The sequence below is a fragment of the Euprymna scolopes genome, chromosome 36 (assembly GCF_053919585.1).
Source record: "Euprymna scolopes isolate OS-2025 chromosome 36, ASM5391958v1, whole genome shotgun sequence".
Classification (NCBI taxonomy): domain Eukaryota; kingdom Metazoa; phylum Mollusca; class Cephalopoda; order Sepiida; family Sepiolidae; genus Euprymna; species Euprymna scolopes.
The window spans coordinates 54,567,390-54,580,612 of NC_136517.1; the positions used below are offsets into that span (position 1 = coordinate 54,567,390).

A 13,223-nucleotide genomic window follows, 5' to 3' on the forward strand; every position below is an offset into this window, starting at 1 on the left:
GTTTGTCCGTCAGAAAAAGACTATCTGATCATCCTACAGATGATGGATGACATGATGGGAGTTGGTTTAAAGTGAAGCTGGTTGTTGCAGAGTCAGCCTGTCTTGTTCCAACCAGCCAATACAGTGGCAGGACAAGGTCAAGACAGCTAGAGGTCAGGTGGGATATAGGAGCTGCTAGAAGTGTTGACAGCCTCCTACATGCAACATATAGTATTTTCAAATGAGCACCCATCTAATACTGGCCAGGGTCAACACATGAGGCGCTCCATGCCAGTAGCTCAAATATCTGTATGGTACTTCATTCTTCCATCCATGCTCTATCTTTTGAGCTGGTTTACTAAGCACAGTTATCCCTTGAAATAACACGGTGAAATGAACATGTTCTTACTAGCAAAACGAGCTCTCCGAGGCCAGTAACCAATGACAGCTGAGCTACCAGGAGGAGATACAGCATTAGTTGGTCTCCCGGTGTTAGTGCCACATTTGTCAACAGTGAGATGCTTTTCAGTAATACTCTGCTGTAGTTTTGTTTTCAGTTGAAATAATCCTCATTAGAGCAAAATTTCAACAAAGACTGAAGTAGAGCCTGGTGTGTCAGGCTATACTCTTAAATGCCGAAAAAGTCTAGAAAACTGGGAGAAAACTGCATTATTTTGTTGGGTGCTACAGACTGGATAAATTTAAAGAATGGTTACATGGCCATAGGTGATTCTTGAATCCGGTTGCTTGAATTAAAGAGTCATTAATAGACAGACGATAGTAAGTACTCTGATACCATGTGTTCCTCTACTGTTGAGAGGGCATGCACTGGCTCACAAGTATAAAAAAATAAAACGAGACACAAAAAGAAAACCCCAAACTCCGACACTTTCTGTAAATATCAGTTGCACTCTGAGTATGTGTGACACCAACTTTCTAAACGCTAACATTTATATCTTAGTTTTTCTGTCAAGGTCAAGTCCATCAGTTGGTTGATCAATATATCTCAAGCTCCTAAAACTCTTGATCTGGCACAAGCCACGACCTGCTTCCATTGTGTCCGACTCGCAACTGTGTCCAACAGGCAAGTTAATAATTACATGAAACCTGTCTAACTTGCAAAATTCATGGTCACACCTAAAACTGCCCACCACTATCTCTAAATATATATCTTTTATGTTTGGTCTTTTGTTCACCACACCCTGACTAACAATCCTATTCAGCCTCTTTTGTCTTTTGCCGGTGAACAACTTTCTCCCCAATATTCTGCTGATAAACCTATTTCTCCTTTCTTTTGCCATACTTCCTTTCTCTTTCTTTCTCCATTTCACGTCACTTGGAGAGGGAGTGAAGAACGCTGATAGTATCACAGTTTATCTGATGTTATTAAAAGAGGAAGGGGGGGTACGATATACAAAAAGAGAAGTAAAACGTTTCTTAAATTCAAAGAATAAAATCAATTGTACAAACCTGAAGATTTTTTGTCCTGATTTTTGGTTTTCTTTGTAGAATCAGCAGCATTCTTCTTAGCACCAGAGTTTACGGCCGCGGAAGACTTTTCACCCTTTTTCTTGCCCGCTGTGTCTGCCTTGTTTCCAGCAGGTTTTGCTGGAAAGAATGAATACGGGAGTGATTAGATCTTGATTTTTATTCATTTTCGTTTAAATTTTCATCTTTCTTTCCATTTATCCAAACTATATTTATATCAAAACACCTTAGGCTTATTTAGTCTAATTTATACATAAAATATTTTCAAATACTTTATACCGAACAGAACATGGCCTTGTGCCTAATTTTGTTTTGAAAACATTTTGTTTGCAGAATAAAATATATAAATCCAGAAGCTTCATCTATAATATAAATCTTACCTGTTTGTTTAAATGTATGTATGTTTGTATGTTTGTATATCTGCCTAAATCTTTCGACAGAGGTGACAGATTTTCGCGAGATCAGTATCATTTGAAGCTTGACCCTTTGGACGATATATCGAAAAATTGGCTAAAAACATTAATTCCTTGCTCAACTGGGCACTTTTCTATAGGGAGAGGTTGCTTTTCTCACAGATATTTTCCAAAGTCATCCCCTCTTTTTGATTGACTAGCCTTAATTTAAACCTTCGTCACTTCTGGTTTGGTGATAGACGCAACGGCAAAGACGTCACTTTTTTTTTTTTTTTTTCACATTCTTTTCCTCCTTCATGGCATGGGTTTGAACCTGCCTCCCTACTACCACTTTTTTTTTTTGCTCAACATACACCTCCAAACACCCGGGCAACGTCAGGCACCCAGGCTAGTTTGCATATAATTTTAAGTAAAGAAGGTTATTTTTTTTTTTAACTTAATTTTTTCTGGACAGAATGAAGATATATATATATAATAGCAGAAAAATTCGATGTTCCCTAGGATTGAATGATGATCAATGAATCTTTCTAACTCCCCATATTTTTTATTGTCATCAAAATTGGTAGATTCACCCATTTTTTGAATCAAATTAATTGATTGCCTGCTTTAGTTGAGGACCCATCACAATGCACTGAGAGGAAGCTTTGCATGCCTTCTCATAGTGACTTAATCAACAAATTGTAGTCTATATTGCACTGTAGAGAACCTACTATTGATTTTATAAAATTATTTTTATATAATGGCTTGAATTAAAATTTAAAATACAAAAAAGTATCATGGTTCAATGTGTTCTAAACAAAAACATTCATTTCAAATGTGCCTCTGTTATACCAAAGAATCTACTGTTGAATATATATGCTGAATCTTTCTGCTTGTGTGGCAATAAAACTTTAAATGCACTTGTAATGTTAGGCTGTATAAAATGTTAATTTTTGTCAAAATCGCCTGTTCCTTCTTTCAGATTTTTTTGATTATTGATACTTATCGAAAACATTTTTTTAAGAACACTACCAGGCACATAAAGTACATTTGTGTTAACTTTTGTAAAAATCACCCGAATCGCTAGAGTCCATAGAGAATAAACTCAGACACAAAGTTCCTTTTATGTAATAGTAATTATATATATATATATATATATATATATATATATATATATATATATATATATATATATACTTGTATTGTTGCTGCTGCCAAAGACACCTTAGATAATGCATGCTTCAGTTTGTAAAATGTTTTGATGAAACTGATTTCGAACACAATCGGAGCTGAAATATGTATACACATAGGTAGCAAACAATATTTGTCTAAATAAAGGAATTGATACTATATATATATATATATATATATATATATATATATATATATATATATTAGATCTTGTATTGTTGTTTTCTAAATGTTAATCAAATGAAACTTCAGTGCTTATAAAATAATGCTTCATAATAGAGCTGTATTTTAGTATAAATTCCTTTATTATAAAAGCATTTTTGCCTACATATTTCAGTTTGTGAAATGGACCGATGAAGCATGATTTCGAATGTCATCGCAGTGTAAATATGTATGCACATATGTAGTCAACGAGATTTGTATAAATTAATATATATTAAATTCATTTATACAAACAAACGGCTACATATGTGCATACATGTTTCTGTAATTTCCCCGTTTCAGAGAAATCACGTCATCAGGCCAAGGATATTGCAAGCAAGGTCCAGAGGTTTATAATTATATAGATTAATCTAAATTTGGAGATAATCATTGTAATAAGAAAATAAAAACAAAAATTTATTTTCATAACTTTAAAAGAAAAAAAAGTGCAACAAAAACATTCATACTTACCAGCTGATTTCTTTTCACCTTCAACTTCTTTTGGAGATTTCTTTTTTTTCTTACTCTCAGAATTCTTAGCATCTTCATTTTTGTTTTCTTGTGGCGTTTTCTTTTTCTTTGGATTGCTGGCTTCCTTATCTAGAAATTTAGAGAAAACATATATAAAGGAGAAAACTAAGTTATGATGGTTTCAAAAAGTTTTGCAATTTGCAACTATCCTACTATAGGCTAATGGCCAACCAACTTTCCACATATAGAGAAAAGCTCTCTCTTGGTTAAGCCATTTCCTGCCTTATTGCACTGTAGTTTTAATCCCAAAGCCGTTCTATTTTCCAATGACTGACGGTTTTGCCGTCAATCCATGGTTTGACATGATCTCTTACCCTCTTTGCAGTCATCTCGGTTTCGTCTACCATTATATCATCGATGTAAGAGCTGGTATCTCTTCATCATATCTTTGGCCAACACCATCTTAAGAACTAGTCATGATTTTCAGTGCAAAATTCCGTCCAAATCTTAATCTGGTCAAACAATAGACTTGACCTTTATACTCTACCAATCGATACTTTCGTCTACGTGAATTTGGAGGTAGGCCAACTTTAGGTCCACAATTTTTTGTTGCCTGTTCCATTCTCCTTCAGTTCCTCATGACTTTTTCACACATGTCGATTCCATCTTTTTTGTGACAAACTACATACTGGTTTAATTCCCGGAAATCCAGCACTGGCTTAACTTTCTTAATAGGTTGGACCATGGCCATGAGTGGCAAAATTCCTCCAACTTTCCCTGACCACAGGATCAATATTCCTTCATCTATTTACCTCTTAATTTCTTTCTCAAACTGCAACCCTATATCTCCTTTCAGTGTACTTTCATAGCAGCTAATCCGATTTGTCAATACAAATCATTCTGTGGTCCATCGCCTTTATCATCCATTTATCACCATCAAAGCAGGCTCAAAAGTCCTCATCCTCAATTAAACATGGCCTGAGTTTTTGCGGTTGGATGGTATTGCTCCTAGTTGCACTTCTTATCATTATTATCTGATTGCCAAACTTCACTTGGCCTTTAGCAATGGTAGCTCCACCCAATTGGTCTATCACATCCAGACCCAGTACCATGTCAATTCCTGCAGTTTTGCCACCAACTTCAACTTGTTAAACCACGCGACCACATCGCCTTCTCCACTAAACGGCCTCAAAATGTTGCTGCTTAACCATACTCACTAGCCCATTTTCGTCGTTGAGCTGAAATAGTTTGCAGTTAAATTTGCTGGTATTATTAGACAGCAAAGTCCTCAGAAAAAATTCCCAATAATTTTGTTCTCCCAACTCGCTATTCTCAGTATCAAACTCCAATGCATATGTCAGAAACTTACTTCTGCCAAAAAGAAAAAAACACAGGCTTTTTATTTGAAAAACCGACTGTCTCCCATTTGCAAATTTTCCCCAAATCTTGTTATCTCACGAGACCACCAGTCCATAACTAGCAGGAGCGGACCATTTTTTGTTTTGTTTGTCTTTTTCCCTTTCCTTAAACGGATGACATGTTGTACCAGGTCAGGTTTGTACTACTTTTTATTCACAAAACTAATGATCATGCACTTTAGTGCTTGAAAGAGAGTTCACTCCCTTACATATATTGTCACCTTTTATTTTTAGGGATATATATATATATATATATATATATAAAAAAGCATCCAATTCACACAAGATCCTTATAGCTTAGTGTTTAAGTGTCTCTGAGGTCAAAGTTTAAAATCCTACCATAGTCAACCATGCTGACGAGCTACAATAATAGTGAAACATGACTATATATAAAAAATATTTGAAACTAGTGATTGCTTATTCCAAGCATGAATTTAGATGACAATTTTATTTATTTATTTTTTTATTTCATGCTCACCTTGTGAATTACTTTCTCCTGCAGTTTCCTTTTTGGATTTCTTGGCCTTATTCTTAGAATCTTCGTTCTTCACATTCTCTTCAGAACCCTTCTTTTTCTTTGGAGCACCAGCTTCCTTATCTGCAGAACAAGAGCATTTTTTTTTATTGAGAAAAAAAATAATTTTATTTTTATATTAATAAAGAGTAAAGATTTTCACAAACATTTTCACTCCCTAAAGCAGGTTTCACGCAAATCTCTACAATTATATAAATGCAACTTTGTGTGTGTGAGTTGGTTCCTTATAGACTCCAAAATGGCTGAACAGATTTTCTTTAAAATTTACAGAACTTTAGTGTATAAGTCTGGAAGTGATCTTAGTTAAGTTTTGTCTCAGGATATCCCTGATAATTACCAATAATCAAAACTGTTGTTTTAATTTAGCCATCATCTTTTCCCATGCCGTCACTTAGCAACAATGATATAACAGGCCGTCAAAATTCTACTGTAGGTAAGTTGATAGCATTTGTTTTGGGGGGTTTTTTTTTTTTGCATGACGTGGTCTGTAGGTTCAAACTCTGCATGTAAATTTCTTAATTCTTTTTCATTAACTGCAAAGAATTTTATAAGACTTGAAAATTTACGTGTTTTTTACTTTATTGCATGACATGATCTGTAGGTTCAAACTCGGCACATAAATTTCTTAATGTTTATCTTTTCGTTAATTTCATATAAAATAATATTAATTTTATATAAAATAATTTTATAAAAGAAACAGCAGGTTCTCTAGAGTGCAATGTAGAATAACATATTTTGGACTAAGTTACTGCATGGAGGCATGTGAAGCTTCCTCCTGGACGGTTTCACGGATTCCGATGACAAAAATATAGGAGTGTGAAATATTTGTTGACCATTTAATCCCAAGCATCGTCGGGTCTCCCTGCTAGTTATGCTTACGTTTCATTCCTGTTTACAAATTTACTGTTAAACTGTTTCTCTCGAATGCGTACTCCCACACTTTTCTATCATTAAGTCATTCTAGTTCACTAGTCTTCACCATATTATTTCCTTAATAGATTGTGTTTTCTATACATATTAGCGGGTTTACCCGGCATTGCCCGTGTGCTTGTTGGTGTAAAAGAAAAAGAAAAAGTTTTGGTAAGTAGGTAGGTAGGCTCAAACCCGAAGCCTTGTGGCGAAGGTGGAAAAGAAAGGGGGGGGGGACTGGCATCTCACCCGCTTGGCCACGAGAGGAATTTTTTTATTTTTTTATTATTTTTACACAGTGATCACCACTTATCAAGGCCCGGAAGCCACTCAGGGATAAGGGCTATTGCAAGTACATTACGTTAGTGTGGAGATTTGATGAAGTGTTTACTTAAGGGGGCGGTTCATTAGGAATTTGTTAACGTTGGACTTGAAGACATCCAAGTTGTAGTCCGGTGGGAAGCAGGCAGACGGAACAGAAAAAAAAAGAAAAGCGTTTTAATTTAAGATTAAAAAATTAAATGACAGGTGCATGAATTTAAGGAGGTCAAGCATCACGCCATAGAAGGAGTGAAATCCTGCACTTAATTTTTGCTGCAAGGCAGTTTTTTTGGTTTTGTTTCTCCAAGACATTACGGGGGAAACCAGCTTCCCATAAAAAGAGGAGTGTCCAAATGAATAGCAATTGTCTGATAAAAGGGGTCTCCCCCCCTCATTGATCAAACCTCATTGCTTTTCTGGATGTCCCTAGCACGAGTGCCAAGGAGTTTGTTTATGCTACAGATTCATTTTCGCTTTTATACTTACAAGCCAAAGAAACACGCGTAAACCAAGAATTATCGCGAAAATAGCGTATAAAAGTCGTTTAAATAAAGGATAGACATGACCTCCCTTTGAAATCGTAGATATTTTAATTTAGATAGTATATAAAAAGTTCTAAGAATAAGTGACCACCTTGAGCCCCACCCCCACCAGAAAAAAAGCCTTTGGTGGACATAGACAAAAAATGCACACACACACACACACACACACACACACACACACACACACACACACACACATTTTCGCTTTTATATAATAGACTAGTAGGGGTGCCCGGCGTTGCCCAGGTGTTTTGAAGATGTAAAAGAAAAAAAAATTTTTGGTAGGAAGGTAGGCTCAAACCCGAAATTGTGACACGAAGGTAGAAAAGAAAGGGGAAAAAACTTGACATTTTGCCTGCTCAGCCACGATGGGAGAGGAATTGAAAACCGTTTTAATTTAACGATTAAAAAGTTGAATGACAGGTGTGTGAATTTAATGAGGTAAAAAATCACGCCATATGGGGAAACTTTGGCTGCAAGCCAGTGTCTGCGTTTCCCACAAGATGTTGAGGAAAACCAGCTCCCCATAAATAGGGGAATGTCCAAATGAATAGCAACTGTCTAATATAAGGGGTTTCCACCCGCATCGATCAAACCTCGTTGCTTTTCTGGACGTCCCTGGCCAAGTGCAAGAGAGCTGCTTCTGCTAAGGGTTCAGTTTCGCTTTTATACTGAAAAGCCAACGAAACATGCGGTGAAAAAAAAAAACAAAAAAGTTCGAAAATAGCGTATAAAAGTCGCCGAAATTAAAGATACACACAAGCTTGTTTTGTAAATCTTAGATATAATAATCTAGACAGTATGTAAAAAGTTTTAAGAATGACTGCCCCCACTGAGCCCCCCCCCCCATTTCAAAAGCCTTTGCCAGAGTGGCTTCTGGGCCTTGATAAGTGGTGATCACTGTGTAAAAAAAAAAAAAGACATACACAAAAAATACACACACACAAACATTTTCGCTTTTATATCATAGACTAGCGAGGAGTACCCGGTGTTGCCCAGGTGTTTAGAGGTGTGTGTGTGTGTGTGTGGGGGGGGTTAAAAAAAAAAAAAAAAAAAAAAAAAAAAAAAAGTAAGTATGAGGATCGAACCCGAACCGTTGAGGCAAAGTTGTAAATTAAAGTGTGAAAAAAAAAAAGAAAAAAAAGTGCGACGTTAACGATTGGGCCACCGCAAGATGCTAACGTTTGAATTTATTTAATTACTTGGATTTGGCAGGTGCTCATTTTAATGAGTTAATGGGTCAAGTTTGACTGCGGGATAGTATTTCATTTACTGCTGAACGCTTTTTTCCCCCCAAGATGTTATAGGAAAAAGACTAACACGCATGCGGCGAGCGACAAATGTTGAATATCTCCCCGAAACCGAGCAAATTAAATAGACAGGCGAGCTTCGTTGTTAACTATGAGATATTACGATTTATATGTGATATAAAAAGTTTTAAAAAGTTGTGAACCGACCGACCGCTTCTCTGAAAAAAGCCTTTTGTAGACATACAGAAAAAGCAAACACACATACATACATTTTCGCTTTTATATATATAGATAAAGGGCCAAGTGTGTGTGTGTGTGTCTTGCAAAAGCTTTTGACAAAGGTGACAGATCCTCACAAGATTTGTATCGTTTTACAGCTAGACTCTTCGAACGACAAATATAAAAAAAATTGGCCAAAAACATTAATTCCTTCACCCTAAACTGGGCAGTTTTCTACAAGGAGGGATCGCTTTATTCGTCAACATTTTTGCAAGTCATTGTATTGATTGGATAACTTAATTTCAACATTCCAAACTTCAAGTCGGACTGTGGAGACATCGGCAAAGACGTCACTTTTTTTTCTTTCCTCCTTCGCGTTACAGGTTCAAGCCCGTCTGTCTACTACCACTTTTTTTTTCTTTTTTCTCCACCCAAACTGCCTACTGTTTTTTCGTCCGCCCCCTCCCTACTACCAATTTATTTTTTAATATCCCCCACCCAGGGTTGAACTCTATTAAGGCAGGGATCTCAATGCAGCTTCTGCCTATATGTGGCAACTTATACAGATCAAGGAATGCATCAGTAAGGAGATATCTACTGGAGTGGTAGAATGATCCAACCAGGTAGGTGGGTGATCGATATATTGCAAACTGTTTAAATGAAATGCACAGCATTTAGATGGACTACAATTATACGTCTTCAAAAAGGAAAACAACCGAGAAATATTTTATGAAAAATGAAAACTACAAATATTAAAAGCAGTTTTAGCAAATTCCTACTTAGTGAAAATTATGAAAATAGACTAATGTGTGATGAAAAAAATGAAACCCTAAAATTATTTATATCTTCATTTTATCGTTATTTCAAGACTTCAAGTTTTGAAATAAAGGCAAAATGTTGAATATATAAATAATCTGGATTTTTTTTTCCACACACACATAGTTGTGATGGGAGGATTCCAATATCAACCCCCTCTTCCGATTCCAATACAATTATCGATTCAGATTCTTTTTAAATAATTAAATATTTTGCGATAGAGTTGTTTATTATTTTTTCATGGGGAGGAGGGGGGGGAGGGGTCATAAGTACATTTGCGATAACGTAACAATACACTTGCGGGTAGTTGGAATCTATAGATTTCAGTTTTACTGATAGTTCAAATTATATAAACATTATTTATTATTCGTACCAATAATGGAAAACTAAGTTTGAAACAAAGGTGAAAATCAAATAAAAGAATCATTTTCTGATTCCAACACCTCCAAAAGTTGTGATTTTTCCAATTCCTGATTAATTGTCCCAATACATATATTATATATTATATATATATATATATATATATATATATATATATATATATATATATATATATATATTTATATTAATGATGGGACGATTCCAATACAATTGCAGAGTACGTACTGAATTACCAATTCCGATTCTTTATAAATCTCTAAATATTTGAATACAGAGTTGTTATTTTCCCTGATTTCCGTAAAAACACGTTCAATATGCAGATATATTCGTAAACATAAAATTACACTTGTGGAGGATGATCTATCGATTTTAGCTTTATTGGTATTTTAAAATAAATATGTATTATTTTATCACTATTACCAGCAATGGAAGATTTTTGCCTTTAACAAAATCAAATAAAAAAAAAAAGACAATCAAAAGACTCGCTTTGGCATTTTTTTCAATTCCAATATAGATTTCAATACCCCCAAATTTGTCGATTTTTTCCGATTCCCAATTAATCGTAATAGATATATATGCACATTCAAAGGTATATATTAAAAAAATTCCAACAACTATGTCAGTAAATGTAAAATAAAATCTCATGAACCTGAAGATTTCTTGTCCTGATTTTTCTTCTTTGCGGCACTCTTCGATGTATCTCCTGGATTTTCAGTCACAGTAGTTGACGACTTATCAGCACCTTTTTTCTTTCCTCCTGTTTCCTTTTTGTTTTCATTAGGTTTTCCTTGAAATAAGAATAACAAAGTTACAAAGATTTTTTTTTTTTTTTATTAACAGGGAATCATGTGGTCCTTTATGAAATCAAATATAGCTATATGGACATTTCAGCTTCTTTGGTTTGGTTTCATTAACAGTATTTCATTAACAGATTTCTTTTCTTTTTTTTTTTGCAAGACATTTTGCATATTTTTAATGGGATTCAGGGTTGGAAACAGTTTCTTTAGCCGTTTGCTGTCTCCTAGGCTATGTTGGGATATATCTTACCAGTAATATACATGCAATATATACTAATAATAATAATAATATATCTAATATATAAAATTAAGTTTGTCAATTTTCAACATTTAAATTTTCAAAAAATTGCATCTGAAAAGTAGATATTTGATTCTTTCTAGACTTTTTCGTAACCGGTAGTGCATGTTATTAAGAACAATGAATTTTATAATTATTTCCACAATCAAACAATGCTGCAGCCAACACAAACCATTAAAACCACAGATCAGAAGTCCTAGACTAGAGTCTCACCTTCAGTAGAACATATTCAACTTAGGTTTCAAATTCTGACTTTGGATATGTTCTCTTGATGAGCCCAAAAAAAGGCAAAACTCTAATCTTGGACTTTTGGTCTGTGGCTTTTATGATTTGTGTAAGCTATGGCACCGTTTGATTGTGGAAATAATTATCATCTCATATTAAAAATAAATAAAATCTAATAACTTATTTTGATTGATTTTCTTTGCAAATACAATTTATCCGGTTCAGAATAGTTTTCACAGGAGGCCATGTTTTTCAGCAACAAATGAAAATTATAGTCGGACGGAAACCATTTTCTTAGTAAATTTTATTAGAAATAGTAAATAATCATACTAATAAAATTCTTTTGTTTTTTAAATAGTGTTAAAAGCAAATATTTTTTATTCCAATAAAATTTGATGTGGAAATAAAGGGATTAATCTGAAAAGGAAAAACTTTATTTAAAATTTTAAAAAGTAGAAAGGAGCTAAATTCTTTATTCCCATAAATGTTACTGTTTGAATAAATACCTTGAAATTATTCCTGATGTGACATTAATAGTTGTCTACCTTATGTTTAAGAATGTAAAAACAAAAATATTCTAAACTAAAATGCTTTCAGTACATCTCTGGCAATGCTAAGTATGTTAGTTTGCATTATATAGGATTTGTACAGATTTTTCAATGTTTATTTTCAAAGGCTTTTAAGCTTTTCAAGGCCTTCTCCAGACAAAATTCAAGTTTTCAAACCAAAATTTGGGGTTTGTTTTACAATCCACAACGATTTGAAAAAGTGGTAACATATCAGATATACAACAAATAAATGTTACCATAACCAATAACAGTTACTTTGCAACTACCTGCATCATTTTTTGGTGTTTTTAAGTAGTTTTAAATGCTTCTTATTTCATCTAAAATATAAACTCTTTACGGTTTTTAATTTTCAACCAAGATGGCTACCGTCTTGTCCATTTTCTTTTTTTTTTGATCCAGCTGGCCTATTTTAAATTATCAATTTTTTTTTTTATTTGGAAGGGGGAGATCGCCATTGGAAAATCTTATTCGCGCAAGGAAAGTATTGTTTTTTTTTTTGTTTTTGTTTTTTTTTAGAGAGGAGAGGGTTAATTTTATTTATGGCGGCCGTCACTACTTCACCACCACTAACCCCGTGTCCCCACACAAAAAGAAAATGAGAACAAAAATAGACAGAGATCATAATCTTTACAAAAGTGATTAAAGGGACGTAACTCTTGTATCAACAATTTTGATTTTATTTTCAATATTTAAAAAAAATTTTTAATGGTATTTTTTTTTTATTAATACTTAAAAATAATTGAATAGTATTTATTTCGCTTTTATTAAATCTTTTATTGGCCATAAAGAATACAATTTAAGAAATTTTCAAGACATGTTCCATATTTTAAAGGATTTTTCAAGGAAATAATAAAAATAAGGTCTTTTCAAGTCTGTACAAACCCTGATTATATGTATATATGAATTTGATGTATCCATAATAAATGCCATGAGGAGAGATATTTTATGTATCAATTTTCTGTATTTACTTCAGTGCTTAATATGCGACTAGAGTTAGTAAGTTATGAAAATAACTGACAATTAAGTTACAGAATCTTCGAATCATCAGGCTAAAATGTATAGAATTTGAGTTATATGTTATTCCTGTCATTTTCAAGTTCACATCTCATATATATATATATATATATATATATATATATATATATATATATATATATATATATATTTTTTTTTTAAGTTATGAACTGTTTGATTTCAGTTGATTCATAAAATTTGGAATAA

At 33.7% G+C, this 13,223-nt stretch overlaps 1 protein-coding gene across 4 annotated transcripts in view; it reads right to left on the reverse strand.

Moving 5' to 3' along the window:
• The window catches only part of LOC145260499 (uncharacterized), a 139,936-nt gene that overhangs the window by 15,646 nt on the left and 111,067 nt on the right, over positions 1-13,223 (reverse strand). For all 4 annotated transcript variants that reach the window (XM_080118611.1, XM_080118612.1, XM_080118613.1 and 1 more), the window contains 4 exons: positions 10,763-10,900; positions 5,619-5,738; positions 3,723-3,851; positions 1,450-1,587 (listed from right to left, as the gene is read on the reverse strand). In XM_080118611.1, the coding sequence (XP_079974737.1) occupies positions 1,450-1,587; positions 3,723-3,851; positions 5,619-5,738; positions 10,763-10,900 (525 nt within the window). The remainder of the gene's footprint in view (positions 1-1,449; positions 1,588-3,722; positions 3,852-5,618; positions 5,739-10,762; positions 10,901-13,223) is intronic.